The 16676-nt window shown below is 40.5% G+C and overlaps 1 protein-coding gene across 1 annotated transcript in view; it reads right to left on the bottom strand.

Moving 5' to 3' along the window:
* ca10 (carbonic anhydrase 10) overlaps positions 1–15602 on the bottom strand; it is a 319572-nt gene extending 303970 nt beyond the window's left edge. Inside the window, exon 1 of the mRNA XM_023949200.1 lies at positions 14836–15602. Coding sequence (XP_023804968.1) covers positions 14836–14896 — 61 coding nt within the window. The 5' untranslated portion in view covers positions 14897–15602. The remainder of the gene's footprint in view (positions 1–14835) is intronic.
* Positions 15603–16676: the final 1074 nt, after the last annotated feature.

The following is a 16676-nucleotide window of genomic DNA, read 5'->3' as shown; positions in this document are numbered from 1 at the left end:
ACAATGGCCCACAAACGGGCTCCCCATCTCATCTCTTCGTGCTAAATTACAGATGGCGTAGAGGTCGTCTCACTCCAGCTGGCTGATAGACTTCAGACTCCCGAGCAGCAGATGTGATGAGTGATGGCTGCTGGGGGACAGGCAGGGTGGACGATCTCTCCGGCACCCACGGGCAAACACATTAATATTGCTGCGACTGATGATTTTGTCAGGGCACCAATATGTTTGAACCATCCATCTTTTTTGGTACCTGATCTGTCCTGTTTGGCATCATGAAGAGAGGAGAGAAAAGTCTAAGCTCCGATATCATCAGGTACAATCAACAGGGCACATTTAGGAATTTACAATAGATTTTATACATATATATATATTTCTAATTCAATGGAGGGGGAGAAAAACATCTTTTTTACATCACTGTCATCTCTTCACATCTTAGGCGCTTTAACGGAGATTGCAATAATTTCACTTTCTACTTAAAACAGGTTTGAAATTTGAGGCTAACCAGTAATTTGAGCCAGATCAGTTCACAGCTAATTAATAGCTGGTGGCTTGTTGCACAACAAGTCAGTTTGATGTGTGGGTGAACTCAATAAATGTTGAACTGGAAGGTGGAAACATACCAGCATCTGTCAGGCGTGTTGGTCCCTCCTGTTTCAGACAGGTAGGGACTGTGCATCTGCTCTAGATGGTGGCAAGACCACAAGCTCAAACAGTGACTCCAAGAAGTCCCAAAGTAAACCAGTGAAAGTGAGTTTAGTAGATCTCGAAAGTAAAAAGTATTTGCCACAAACAAATGGATCTGTCACCACAGTTTACAGATCCAGGTCTCAGAAAGGAGATGCGCATGTTTAAGGGAGCACAGGTGTGTCTTGCAGTTTCCCTTTAGGGTTGTCGCCGCCTCAACCGACGTCATGAAATGGAACGTACCATTTTTGTGCGTGTGGTAATTGTACTGTGAAGTATTTGTGAGTATAATACAAGGTACACACAATTATGACTGACAAATGGAAGTACTGCAAACACTGGTGATGGAACTGGAGTGTGGCACACTTTCAAAGAAGCTTCAACCTTTTAACCTCTCAAAACTTAAAGTAAACTGAGATAAAATGTTGTTACTGTTTTACAAAACATAAATTCCTTTATTTTGAACTGCAACTCATTGTGTTATGTATCTGTAGTTTTTTAAGCTTTTTCATGTTTTAATGAAAAAGTGGTGGTTGAAAGTTTAAATCTCTTTTAGATGTTGAATGTTTAATGGCAAAAGTTGAGAAGCTACAATGGGATAAGAAATCCCTTTTTGATTGTATGCCCTGTTTTTTGCCTATTGGATGTGTGTACTTACTGTACTTACTGTAACAAAATATGTGTTGATTTCTCTTCTGTCTATGTGCTTTTCTACTTTTATCCAAATGCTTGCCAAAAAAAAAAACTGGTGGAGAGGTAAATCTACTGGCTGGAGCTTAAAAGAGGAGCAGAAGGGCTCCACACTGACACCAACCAGACAGCCTTTCACTAGTGTAGCAGCAGAAACGCACTGTTGTGCCATATGCCACCGGGGTTTTACAGCATGAGCCACATCCCGTCTCAGCACCGGAGCGAGTGGTCACCAGTGTCTTTGGTAATTCTCCAGTCTGTTTGGTGGCATATGGCCAACTGATGGCTCCACGCATTACTGTCACAGATACATCCAGGGCTTCCACCCTCTGATTTCGTCATCCCTTTGAAATTTGCAAGCCTTCCTGAAGCCTCATTGCTTTTTGAAGGAGAAGTCTGATTACTTGTTCAGGTCACAGTGTCTACAAAAAATGGAAGGAGAGCTGATGTGCTGCTGAAGTACACAGCAGAACTCGGAGTTTGGCTGGAAAAACAAGCTCTTTCATTTTATAGAAGTGTTTGAGACTTTTTTGCTGCTTTCATAGTTAAGATTAAAACAATCCAGCTTGGTTTTTTCCCCACATAAAAATGATAATGTGTTTCTGGGGGACCTGATTCCCAGCCGAACACAGCTTGCCCAGCTCCTCATGCAGGAAGCAGACAGGCAGTGTGTTAAAGGGCTGCTTTGCTGCCCACAAATACCTAGCGCTGCCATGCATGTGACATTAATGTCTCATTGAACTGCATCCACAAGGTCCCGACTAAACAATCACGCAATTTGTTTTGACCATGCCGGCCTGTGTACTATGGATGTTTGGTTAGGGGAGGCAGTGCCTCACCTGTCTTCAACTGGGCTATAAATGCAATTTCTTCATCCAGTGTTCTTTATTTTTGCACATTTCCTGTTCAATTACAGCGCAGGCTGAGAGGTGAGGCATCACTGAGCTCTGCCTCACGGCAGATTGCACAATCTCATGCAATCTGGGTTAAGCGCATGACTTTTGCTTGCCCAGTGTTTGCTACCATGCATGTTTTTATACGCAGCAAAATTCCCCAGTGTCAAATCTTTTTATTTTCTTATACTGAAAAATATTTTGCTGTGGAAATCAGACAATGTGGACTGTTCCCTTTATACATTTTTACCAAAATAAAAGCAGAATTTGCTTGAGTAAAAACAATTTATATATGAGATACAGTGCTTAACATTTTGATCATTAAATTAACAGAATTTGACAATTTTATAAAAATGAAAGACGTACTGAAATTAAATTAGTTTTTTCTAAGTCATACTTAAACAAAGAAACAAATGTGTTCCTGTATAATATCGGCATATGTATGGTATTGTCAGACTCACACCGCCAGTCATTAAACACATGAATGACTGTATAGCCTCCACTCTGGGAACTCATAGTAGATAATAGTACGTTTATGTACTAATACTACCAATAATGGATCCACTTTTAATGGAAGTTGAGGAGCATCAAAAAATATCTGACAGCACTGTTTTTGAATGAATGTAATTTCACGTTTTTAGTGAATTTGTTGTTAAATCTCTCAACCAAAAAGTTTTAAAGCACTGACATTCTGCAGTGTCTTTCATATTCTGTTTATTTTGAGACATTGCTTGGCCTGATCTTTGCAGGAGATGTAAAACTGGGCTTGTGCCTTAGAGGATGACCCTCTCCCTGCTTTGACATTTACACTTGAATTCTACTGCCACATTCAAAATTACAGCTTTTTTTTTGTATCACTTCTCACTTATGCCAGGGTGATAACACAGCAAGATGTATGTTTAGTTTTGGGTGTATGCATGGAACAATTGGCAAATGTTATAAGAAAAGAGACATCAAAAAATGTGATCCCAAACACACCAGCATCATCACAAAGCCACCTGAACTTTACCTTAATAGGACAATAAGCCATCTTTAGGAATCCTAAAGTCCCAATCATGGATCTGTAGAGATACGGATCTATTTGTCTGCAAGTGGATGAATCAGAATAGAATAGAGCGGAGCAGGGAACTTTTCAAACAGCATTTTTTCGTCTGCTCCTAATTCATAATGATTTGAATAAAAACATACTACGAAATTCAATTTTAATCTTAATTTTCTCTATACGTGTCCTCCAACATGAGAAGAAATGTCACAAGAACATTTTAAAAACACCAAAAACAGTTTCTTTTTATCAGTGGGTGTCTTAATTATCTTTTAAGCCTAAAAGAATAAAAATACAAAATAAGAGTCATGTAATTGTACTGCATAAAAAGACATCTGTGAGAAATGCCAACCAGAGTAAAAAGTTCATGAAGGTTGAGTTCAACATTGACATTGCTCTTCAAACAAGCCCCTGTTTTATGGAATAAACTTCCAGTATGAACCAGACAGAGAAACAAATGGATGAAGTCCTCGTCTTTCAATGTCAAGGAAAATACCTGTCAGGTTTGGTAGACTGGAGGTTTGTGGGGGGTTTTCAACCAAATGACACAAACCAAAAAACGGCATTTCAGTGTTATTCCCAACAAAATTATCCAGTATAGATTTTTTTCATATTTAAATGCTTTTCTGAACGATGCTGTGACCAGATTTGAGTATGTGTAGAAAAAGCTTGTTCTTTTGAGCAATCTGAACAGGAAAAGCATGAAATATTTACTGCAAGCCAGTTTCAATGGTAAATTGGGGAAATCACTGGAATGATGCAGCAAAGCACGTATTAGGCCGGCTGGGATGGCCCACTTCCAGAGAAGACTGGTGCATCAAGACGACATCTGTCACTGATGAGGTATTACTCAGAATGAGCACATGAACAGTTAAACGGGAATATTTCAGCTGCTTTTGCACATATAAACAATCCAGGATATTATCACATCTAAAATAAACCCTGTATGTGTGTGTGAGAGAGAGAGAGAGAGAGAGAGAGAGAGAGAGAGAGAGAGAGAGAGAGAGAGAGAGAGAGAGAGAGAGAGAGAGAGAGAGAGAGAGAGAGAGAGAGAGAGAGAGAGAGAGAGAGATAGAGAGATAGATAGATAGATAGATAGATAGATAGATAGATAGATAGATAGATAGATAGATAGATAGATAGATAGACAGAGAGATTTTGATTCTTTTTAAGTTTATTTATTTCCCTTCTTATTACCCAAGAAAACAAAATTAAACTAAAGTCAAGTACAAGTTAGTTAAATACCTAAATATCTATTGTTGCATATATTTTCTCTTTAGATGTTTTAACCCCAAACATATCCACCTTTTAAATCTGGCTATTGACTAGTTTCAGGTTTCATCCTATATACTGAATATCATTTAGAAATGTTGAATTTGTTTGTGGCCACTGTAGTTTTCGCAGTGGGCGTGTCCACATGTTTGTCTTTTTTTATGCACTAAAGTGCTTCATAAATATTGATTTGATTGAAGAGTGGTTTTAAAGCAAACAACTTCAGGTACATGTACAGCTGCTTCATGCAAAGTACCTAGTGAAAGACATTATGTAATGATCAAAAAAATGAACAAATCCCAAAGGTGAAGTGAGAATAATTGTTTAAAGAGGTTTTTATTTCTGTTAAGATTTCAAAGCTGTTTTCCATTAAATGAATCAGTGAAAGGATTCGTTTTTTTTAACAAATCTTACCAGCAGTAGAAGTGTTAACCTAAAACAAATGTTTCTTTATTGTTCTATTTGTTTCTCATTTGTAAATGTTTAACAACTTTGCTTCAGTAAATGGCTGAGTCATTAGAATGTATGTGAAAGTCTGTTCCTTAAGTGAACTAATGCAGTTAATCAGCTGCTGCAGATGAATATTTTAATCATGTTTCAGCTGCAGATTAAAATTTGGCCTTGAGGGAAATATTGGAACCAAGTCAAGAACATTTTCTTTTTCAGCACTCACATAGGGTTAATCATGGATTGCTATAAAAAGCTTACTCTCAAACCCTCAAATATGGCAGCTTTTTAATCTCCAATTAACCTTTCCCATGTGTCTTTTCACTGTCGGTGGTGGAAAGACCAGACCTTCAGGAGAACAGCCGTGCAGACACTGGGGCAACATTTGAACTCCATCAAAAGAGCAAACATCACAACGTCACTCCACCCAGCATGGTGGAGAAGCTTCTTCAGAAAATGCCCTCATGAGACCCTGGGCCCATCATGTAAGTTCTAAACCAATCATCCTTTGAAAGGTGGAATAACAAAACAACTCACTTTATACATTTAATAGACAATGAAGTCGCTGAGAGCCAAAGATGTGAAAAGAATATATGGAGGCTGCTTTGAAGCCACTATCTCCACATGTGTGTGGGCTGCAGACAAGCAGAACAAATCTCTTCTATTCAAGTCTTTGAATAATGTAAAAAAAATTGGAAGACAAAAGACTTTTACTGAAAATGCTTTTTTTTTTTCAAACGAGTCTTTATATAGGAATTCATCATGATGCAGAATGTCTGCATGTTACAGAACTCCTGCTGAGAATGAAGGAAGGAGGAAATGTACTTAAAAAAAGACTCTTCTGTCTCTAAATAGATGAAACAGCAGACTAAAGTGTTTACCTGGCATATGGGGTCTTCTTAAACATAGTTTTTAAGTTCTTCCAGGGGGAGTAGGCAAGTAAATTCTGCAGAAACAAATACTGTAGGACAATGTTTACTCCAGAGAAACTTGTTCCTGTGCTGATCTTTTGCCACGAATGAGATAAATTGTCTAAAGGAGAACCCAAATAGTTTTTATAGATTTCGCTAACTGGAGCCCACAAAAAAAAAAAAATCAATACCCCGCTTTTTGTTTTCTGAAGAATATTTAAACAGGCCGGCTCTCCGGTCTAAGTGGTCTTAATTTCTGATCTATGATTTCATTAAAGCAGAAAAGCGATGCATCCAAAATGTATCTCACTTTCTTATGCAGAAACTTACCAACAAAGGCAATCAATATTTGAGGAGAAGACATAAATGCCTCTGGAAATAAAAGCATTAATGGTTTAAGAAAGTCCTCATTCGGGTTTTCTGGTATTCCTTACAGGATTGAATGTTTTTTTTCTTTCAAATTAATTTGATCAACTCATAAAACTAAACTCAGTTCTGAGATCAAAAAAAGAAAATGAAGTTTGAATCTTTCTAACCAAGTAATGTCTTATTACGGAAGTTTAATTAAATGATCAAAAATCTTTATATCAATGTATGATCACCTAAAGGCCGTTTACACTGCCGCTAATCGCACGGATGAAAATTGGTCATAAGGGAATATACATAGTGAAAAGTGAGAAAGTTGTGGTTCTTTACATGAAATGCTCCCAGACGTTTGACGGATGGATGACGTTAAAACTACGAAGGAAGTACCACACTAAGAACTTATAAAACCGCTCTGTTGAATTTCTTTACTTTGACGTTCAGAGCACTGAGCAGAAATCACATCCGTTCAGCACCATGGTCAGCGCCCGCCTCAGGCCCTCGCGATGTTTTGTCTTAATTAAACAGTCGGATTCCCTAGTCTGCAACAATTCTAAGTCAGCTGCTAGGCGTCAGTCCATAGCTGGGGAGACCTGCTCCCCCTGCCAGGATGAGCTGTGCATGCTTACTGCGCTGTTCGTATGCAATTCATCAGTGATTCCTGCATCAATTACGTAACTTTGAACGTGATATGTGCGGCGTATACGAGATATAAAAGGTATTTATCGGTGGTACCTGTGTGAAAAGTCTGTTAGACATACGTTAGCTGAAACCCTCGACGGGCATCTGCACACATCCATGAATGATGAATGTGCGAATTATGTATATCATGCATGTACCACAAACAACTGACTCTTCATATGTGGAAGAAGCGCAAAAAATGTACGTAGCAGCTGTGTGACACGACTTTTAACACAGCGTCCGTTGTGGACTTAGTTTTGTGCAAGCATGTTGCCTCCTAAAGATTAGGCTTCATAATTTCCTAACTTTTTTTTTCTTCATGTGGTTTTACCCGCGGTTAATGAATTAGAGCCTTGATGCTGTCTGAAGAAGGAGAGAACACAGACATCCAGCTGAGTTTTGCACTTTTATACTTTCACTCAGATTAACCCCGATTCTTTAAATCAATTAAATCAGTGTGGTGAGAAAATACAAAGTTTGAATATTTGGAGAGTGAAGAAGCGAAGAAACAATTGCAACACAGTCGCATTATTAGTTCATCCAACAAACATGAGGAGGAACTATCGGTTCTTTGTTTATTCAAAAGAATCTAAAAGCAAAACTTGATCTGGTTTGAATTTCTTTAGTTGTCTGTGTTTTCTGTTGTGCTTAAATGACCCACAAAGCGGAGGAGATTGCACAAAGCTTGGCTTGGCAAAGGCTTCAACAAACAATGCTTGGATGCGTCTCAAAAAAAAAAAAAAACAGAATATATTTATAACAACCTTATAATCCCAAATGTATATTTAAAAAAAGTGTGAGAAAAAAATAGTGCAGCACTTGGAGGAATTTTTGTTAAAAAATTTACTCCAGCTGACGCCAGTGTTCCTTTTAGAATCCACAGAAAGGTTTTATTGCTTTTCTGCGCGAAGGGCTGAGGGTTTATTGTGTTAGATACTGTAGTTGTGCTGTTACAAGTTGCCTTAATTAGACTCCCCCGTGACACTACAGGAGCATTTATGTCAAGACTAATGAAAAAGAGCTCAAAAGGAGGAGCTGGAAAGAGTCAAGACAAAGAGGACTAAACGGTAGAAGACAAAATAAATAAAGAAGTCCAATCAAGTACCCCAAAAACATTTTAACAATTACACTCTTGCATACTGGGAGCTGTTTTAAACTAGGCTGGGGTAGGAAAAATTTGAATTAAAATTCCAACACTTTGTTTGGTTTAGTCTGCTTCCACACCAGACTCTTGAAAACGGATAGTCCGCTAATGTCCGCTCCAGACTGCCTGCTAATGTCCAGCAGTTCCGGCTGTCAGTCCAAACTCATCAGATATTGATAAGGAACACCTCCTCCCTGCACCAGTTTTTACAGGATCCATCCATCTTCTTCCACTCATCCGGGACCAGGTCACCGGGGTAGCAGTCCAAGCAAAGATGCCCCGACTTCCCTCTCCCCTGCCACTTCCTCCAGCTTCTCAAGGGGGACATGCCCATAAACCCTCCCCAGGGAGGCGACCAGGAGGCACCCAGACTAGATGTGGCGGAGCAGCAGCTCTGCTCCGAGCTCTCTCCGGGTGAACCACCGCCCAGCCACCCTACGGGAGGAAGCCCATTTCAGCCGCTGGTACTCTGGACCCAGAGCTCATGGCCATAGGTGAGTATTGGAACGACGATCCACCGGTAAATTGAGAGCTTTTCTTTCTGGCTCAGCTCTCTCTTCACCACAATTGGACCGGCAAAGCAACCTGCTGTCCAATCTGCCTGTTGATGTCACACTCCAATCTTCCCTCACTCGTGGGGCCTGATTTGACTCCAACCCCCGTCCCAATCCTTCATGGCTTCCATAACATGTTAAAAATTGTGTTTTTAACATGTTCTTGTGGCGTTTTTCTGATGATGGAAGACACATAGAAAGAAGCTCCATGTTGTATTTCTGTATTCAAACTGTTGGGTAGATGAAAAAATGCTGTTTAAAAGGGATTGTATTTCTGATGTAGAAAATACGCAGGCCGGGCCACAAGCCCCCATGCTCTGAGCTCTCAGCAATGGGGGGGGGGGGGGTCCTCCAAGCCAACAGTCCCGCCCACAAAAAATTGCGAATGAACTCCTGCCGCTCTGCAGAAACTATGTTCAAGACAACCAAAACTGTTTTGTGATTTTGGCTAAAAACGACATAACTGCAATCAAAAGACCACTGGGAACACTTTGAAATTAGTTTAAAAGTAGGACTTTACCAAATACATAATCATTTTCATAAATATTACCTCAATGGAAATATTTATGTTTCCTTGTTCATAAATGTACATAGAATTGAATAAAATAGAAGCAAATCCACCCCAAAAAAACATAAAACGGCCAAAGATTAATTAAAAATATAATACATCCATAAAATATTCAACAACAGAAGATCAGCAGTGCACCTCTAGCAGTGGCGCCATATTCGCATCTCTGCCACTAAGCTTACATTTGTGCAGACTTTTTTTTTAAGTATATATAAAAATGTGGTAATTTGGACAGAAATGTTAAAATCCAAATTTTGACTGAGGTTGTGTGTCTCTGAAATATGACAGATGGAGACGTTGTGCAAAATCTGACGTAAGTGGACAATCTGCTGATCAGTCACACGGACCCAAAACAGGGCTGCAGGAATAAGAAGCGCATTTTGGTTCGCTACATTTGTCAACACAAAAGTCAAGACTAAATATAAATCATCTGTGAGAGACAACAAAGACACACATTAGTGCTTCTGTCCTACATGTGAATGTGCGTCAGAAAAAAACAACGTCAGCATGAACTGAAACAGCAACACATGGGGATCCGTGTTTGCTTTGTTTTATTAACATCAGTGCAGAACTGGTCCAGAACCCTTCATTATCCTGACGTTAATTTCATCAGCTCACATCCAACCCATTCATCAAGCTGTCGCTCCCTCTGTAAACCAACTGGCTCCAGTTTGGATGACACAGCTCAGGAGCAGCAGCTCCCTGGGATGGAATCCATTAACCCGACCAGCCTGATCCTTGGAGGAAGTCCGTCTCTCAGAAATGTTTCATCCTGTTCTAAAAACGTGAAACGAAAATCTCCATCAGTCATCTTGAGCTGTGAAATCCGGGCTGGAACAGAACCATATGATTAAAGAGCAACACTCAGTGCTGGTTGGGGCTGCGTGGAGGCAGAGAAGTGTCACAGCTCATGAACAAGTCCATAATTTCATTTCTCACTGTCCAAATACTTAATCACTAATGAAGACCCTCTTTGGGTCTTCCATCCCAGCAGGGTGTAAATTCTAGGAGGAGTCAGCAAAGTGGGGCTGGTCGGTTCTGACAGCAGCTTTAAAATGCTTCACCCGCTTCAGTTTCAGAGCAGGGGGTTAAACTACAGACAGTATTCGGTTGAAAAAAAGGATTTGCTCCCAGTTCATGTTTTTGAATTGTACCTTTGAGGCTTTTGCCAAACTGGTTGAATCCCCTTTGATGGCAGCATTTGTGATAATTATCCTAAAACTGACCTGTTAGTTGAAGTGAAACACAAAAAAGATAAAAAAACATGATCCAAAGTTTAGATCTTATTTTTTTTTAAACTTCAACGCATGAACTAAATTTCTAGTAGAATTCATTGCTCTACCAGTTCCAACACATTGTTAAGCTCCTAAAGTCAAAAATCATCTTTTTATCTGGATTTTAACTTTATTTTTTCTTGTATAAAAATAGAGATTTGTGCTGCACTGCTGCTACTTTTCTTGTGAAAATCACCTCTGGCTGCTGTTCTAAAGCTCTAGTTCTAAAGTCAGCTCTCTGTTCATCAGTCTGGTATCAGACTCCGGCTCCTGATTACACCAGAGATTAAAGTCTTGGCTTTGAGAAGACTGATGTTGACAATCCGGGCTCATCTGGGCTAAACAACAGAGCGCCTGGGAAGTCTGCTTCTGCTGCAGGACTTCGCTGCTCATGTGAACACACAGCTGCTGAGGGATGATTCCCACCCCATCTGACACCCCAAACCTTTACTGACACGAAAACGCTTTTATTCCCTGCAGTCCAAAGGATCATGGAGGAAAGACTTTACCTAAAACCTGAGGCAAACAACAAAAAGACACAAGTTGGAGCTTCTTTGATGCCGACTATGTTTGGATGAGGAACTCAGGTTAACTTAGACTGATGGACATTCAAGCACCTGTTCCAAAATGAACTCATTCTCTCATTTTCTAACACAGGGAGGGGGTTTGAGGAGGTAGGGCAAGGCATGGATGTACTTGTCTTGATCCATTTCAGAGAAAGGGTCGAAATTTTTTTGTCGCCACGAATCTGAAGAAGTGAGACTTTCTATCAAAAGATAATATCAAAGCAGTGACGTTGCAGAAAAGTCTTAGTGTAAGCATGCAGGTTAACCCTTTACAGAAGAACCTTTTAACAAAACTTAGGATTACTATTTATGTACTCAGTACTTTAAGCTCAACAGGATCATTAAAAATAAAAACTAGATGTTACAAATATTAGGCCAGTACTGAAGCTTATGAGGCTTCAGTAGAATCAGAATCCTTTATTGTCATTGTACATAATAACAAAATGATATTTTAACAGCCTTGGAGTGGTAAAACTGTAATTCTAATCAAAATATGTACAAGGAACAATTAAATACAAGTATAAAAAAATAGAATAATGTGGAATGCAATGAAGTGCAGTATGAGAAATCCTGATTAGCTTGATTGAATCCGTTTCTGATTGACCGAACACACCTGATCCAGGTGTGCAGCAATTACTGAAGCAGGGTTAGCTGCAAAACAAGCAGGGCGTCAGCCCACGAGGAACAGGGTTGGTGACCCCGGTATTAGACATTCTGGCTGAGCGGCTCCCTGTCATTTGACACATAAATGCTTCATTAGCAAAGGTCAAATAAAAAAAAACAACAAAAATCTAAATTCTATTGCAACAAATCTTTTCTTCTTACACATTGTGCTAAGCAGCTCTTGCCTAAACATCCTTACTTCCTGTGTGTGATCACGGTGCTTTTGTTTGCAGGTCTGTTTCTAAAACCTCCATAAGTTGGCTGTCATTTCTCACTCCACTATCTGCTTTGCAACTGAGGCCCCTTTAACTCCCCTCACTGTCATCTGTCCATCAAACTCACCCTCTGTCCATTCCTGTAGACACACTGCTGGGTATTTATTCAGTTACAAAACCCGTTTTGGGAAAGAAAATGCCTGTATGTCTGCTATACCTGCCTAATATCTACAACTCCAGTAAATCTTTGTTCCTATATAATACAACAACCAGCACCTGATGTAGTTGCTTCTCTTTCCTGTTCTCCAATGACTGGAATAACTTGCCAGGTGCTAACGTTCAGCCCGTTCATGCCAGGGGCCACTTTTAAGACCTCCTTACAAGCCCTTTCTAAAAGCTCATGTTGCTGTTCATTGTGTTGCATTTGTCATTTGTGGCACATTCCCATTGAAACAAATTTCTGATTGTCTGCCCTTTGTGCCGCTCCTTCACCAGGTCGTCATTGTAAATGAAAATTTGGTTCTCAGTTGATTTACCAGGTCACATGTGGGCCAAATTACGGACCAAACATTCCATATAGAAACAATGCAATAGAATATTGGTCATCGTTTTTGATTTATATTCAAATTGGTAACCCAAATTTCCACTTTAAAGGTTGACAAAAGTGTCCAGTATCCAAAGGTGTCCACAAACTGGTACCTTTGTACATTCATACCAATCATTTTACTTGTATCATTGGTGCTGGAAAACCACAATTTTATGCAGGTATAACCAGCCGCATGTAAAACGTTTCTGCTTTTCCTTTCCATTTTTTAAAGGACCAGCAGAGAAAAATGATGACACCAACAGTGCATCCCAACAGGAACATGGATACCAAAACTTTTTGATTCAAAGATCGTTTATTACTTTCAAATTAGAATTTTTGATGTCCAGGAATTAATAGGCTATAAGGATTTGTCTGTGTTTTACATCACTTGCTAATTATTTGTTCCAAACAAGACAGCTGTTCAGATTTGGATCATTTGTCTCTTAGGTTACTACAAAGACAATACGGTCATCTGCAGCAGGGAACTTGTTAAATCCATTTATGCTGAAATGATAATGTATTCTGGAGTGACTTAAGCTGTGAGAAAACACGGTTTTGCAATCAGACAACCCTAAATAAACTTTAGATTTGACTAAACTTGAAAGGTATTATTATACCTTATCTTGAAACCGAAAGGAAAGCATTATTCCTTTGGACATTCTGTCCACATGAATCCAGCAGACAACCTCCACCCATGAACAAGTGTTGTTCTAACTGATCTATATAAATTAAATATGCATCCTAAATGTATACGTATTTGAAAAACAAGCTGCACGGACTGCAGAGATTGAAAAAACTCTACTGACAGTTCGTTGAGTCCATACCAAATGTTGAAGTTTAAACATGTTTCCACTGCTAACCTTCAGATGGGGATTCTCAGAAGCTTCTCAGTGATCAAAGCTGAAAAGAAAATTCTCATTCTGTCTTTGAAGAAGTATCAGAACAGCACTTCGATTTTTTTTATTTATTTAAGTCAAGTTCAAGTGGAGAACTTGGAGTTGAGCTGAGCTCACTTCTCTAGATGTGGCAAAGATGATCCAGATCCACATGGTGCGATTTGACTGCTGACAGCTGAGCCCGAAATGGTCAAAGTGGGTTACAAAAATGGATGGATTGAAGAATACAGACAATTACAACAGAACAGGACCACGGGTGTTATGAGGTATGAGTTCAGTGTTCTGAAGACCATAAGAAACTCAACGATTAAATACTTTCTTAAGAGGAGATAGATGAATACATTTAAAAAAAATTATTTTGGGTTTTGCAACTTTAGTTAAAAATATGATGATCCTGTGTGTGTGTGTGTGTGTGTGTGTGTGTGTGTGTGTGTGTGTGTGTGTGTGGGTGTGTGTGTGTGTGCGTGCGTGTGTGTGTTTTCCACTGGCCTTCGGGCTGAGTTACGCAATAACGACGCACAAATGTGGTGCGTGCGCAAATGTAGTCACCCTGCAATCCCAAAATTGCGTCATGTAAAAATAAAAAAATAAACATCAATATCTTCACAAACATTTGTGTTTCATCTGTCTGTAAAGCGTGTATCTGAAATGTGGGTGTGTGAGTTTTATTCATTTATTTTTACCTACAGGAGGCTGGGAGACTTTGCGCACTAAACTGCATGGAGAACGAGCCGGTGCTTCGGTTGCGCACGTTTGTCTGATCGTGTTTTCCAGAGGCTCACCCTCCCTGACCAGCGTTTGGGCCAGCTGCCACAAACTGCAGAAATCAGGTCGAAGTTGTGCGTTAGCTCTCATGAACCAGGCGCATCTGCCAGCCAGCGCGCACGAGGATCCGCACAGCACGCCCCACAGCGCCGCATCCATCCGCTGTGCGCACCGCAGAGCGCCGCGCGCCCAGCGTTGCGCACAGTTGCTTCATTCCAGATCCACTAACAGTGTTGTTTCTGGAGAAGTTTGGTTTGATGGAAAGGGGAGAAAGAAATGTGGGTGAAGGTGGGTGTGGAGTGTGTGTTTGGAGGTGGGGGGCAAAAGGTGTAAAGGAGGCTGGACCCCCAAAACGGAGCAAATCGGTCAGTTTTAATATGAACTGCAACATTTCGAATCCATCCGTGTCATTCATGCGTCAGAGGACTGCGCATCAGTCCAGGAGGCTCACGGTGCTCATTTTAAACCTGTCACACACGCGCGCACATGCTCACAATCTACACAGTGGTACTCCACATTAAAACAGCTCACTACCAGAAGCAAACTCAAAAACAGATTCCCAGACCCCCCTCATTACTAGAAATGCATTTCTGTGGGTATTTTCCGACGCCCGTTACTCACCCGATATACAGACGAAAAAATTGGCTTGAAGAATGAGCAGTATCTCCCAAAATACATCCATCCTCTCCTCATTCCACGCGCATCACGCACAGATTAGAAACAAATCAGAAGTGGATCTTTATAGGACGCTAATGTCCCGTCCTCAGACTGGACCCCGCTGTACTCCTTCCACCGGGTATTTTCCACACTAGACATATAGTAAGTGATGGGAGCCTGAGGTCGGAGCGGATGCTGCGCGTTCCAAAACCAACAAACTTCAATGAGGAACAACACAAACGAATAGATCAGAGAATGAACTCCAAGTAGAAGTGAAGAGCAGAGCAAAAGAAGAATCCCGCGTTCAGTCACTTCTCTGCGTTACTCCCGTGCGCCTTGGAGCGGACACATCCACGCATCCATCCTTGTGCGCGGCGCCGTCTCACGGAGCTGACATCCTCATCCTGTTCTCACAACATGATCGCGCAGGGAAATGAGCCCAGAGCCGAGAGGAGATTAGAATGAAGCGGGAAGTTAGGGCGCGTGTGGATCTGTCTAACACTTGGAGACACCTCCAACTAAGTAAAGTCACACCGCCAGGTGACAAGCCTCCGACCGAGACCTGTCCGCGTGACAGCGAGGGGCCAGAGCCAAGCTAGACTTTAGGGAGCGAGCATTTCCGGCGACACTGTCAAAATAATATCGGATTAAACCAAGAATTGTACGAACACCCGACCAGTGAACACCAGAAGCAAAGTAACGATCAGAAGTTGTGCAGATTTACATTTCTAATTCGTCGTGCACCTCCTCCTCCTCATTGTCTTTAACTCTGAGCATTTTTCCAAACTCAAAGCAAACGCTTCTGCTTGTGTGCGCGCGTCACTTCGAGGCCTCATTGCTTCACTTCCTGTGATTTCGCGCTCTAATGTTTTCAACTTTACGCGGAGAGACTCGGCTCTTCATCGCACACGCCCTGTCCAGAAAATCTGCCGATTCCAAACCTGGCGCGCGCATCTGCGACGCGACAGCTTCAGCCCAGAGAAAAAACATGGAGGCGGCGCACTTAGAAAGAATTTGACACCAACAAATTCATCTCCCGTTAGTTCAGTTTGCTGCCGCGCAGCTCCGCGCTTCCAGGACAGAGGAGCGCGCGCAGTGGCGTGCGCAGAACACGTTCAGGTGGGCCACAGTGCGACAGCGGGGTGGCTGCAGCTTAGTAGTGAATCCAAATGTGTTCTGCTGTATCAACATGGAACTATAATAAAGTAAAATAGAATAAAAAAGAAACCAGCATGAATTTAGTTTCATTTCTTCCAAAACATTCCGTAGAAATCTGAAAATCTATTCCAGAACGAAAACATTTATTCCAAACTTAACACAGTGGTTCCATATAATGTAATCTAAGATTCTTCATGTTGTTAATGTGTCAACCTAAAAAGTCTGCCGTCTCATTTTTCACTACAAATTATTATTTTCTTCTTAAAAAACTGCAAAAGATTTTTTTACAAAAGAAAACATAAAACCAAACATCCTTTATTTAGCATTTAAATTGACTTTTAAACGTATTAAGACTAATTTTTTTTATTAATTTTTATTGTTTTTAACCTTTTTTATGTTTTATCATGGGATCACTTTGGGCCTCCTTGGATGTTGTTTGAAAGTGTTTAAAAACGAATAAATGACAAATGACTAATAACCATCTTCACAAAAGCAATATTTCAAACATTAAGCTGCATCTCACTGCCTTTGTGATTAAACACCTGTGATTTTTTTTTCTCTCTCTCTCTTTTTTTTTTTGGGGGGGGGGGGGGGGGGTCTATCATCCAGAAACTGTATGGGGATTAAGACAGACTGCTGGGTATAAT

The sequence above is a fragment of the Oryzias latipes genome, chromosome 19, assembly GCF_002234675.1.
Source record: "Oryzias latipes chromosome 19, ASM223467v1".
Classification (NCBI taxonomy): domain Eukaryota; kingdom Metazoa; phylum Chordata; class Actinopteri; order Beloniformes; family Adrianichthyidae; genus Oryzias; species Oryzias latipes.
This window is presented reverse-complemented; position numbering and strand designations above follow the sequence as displayed.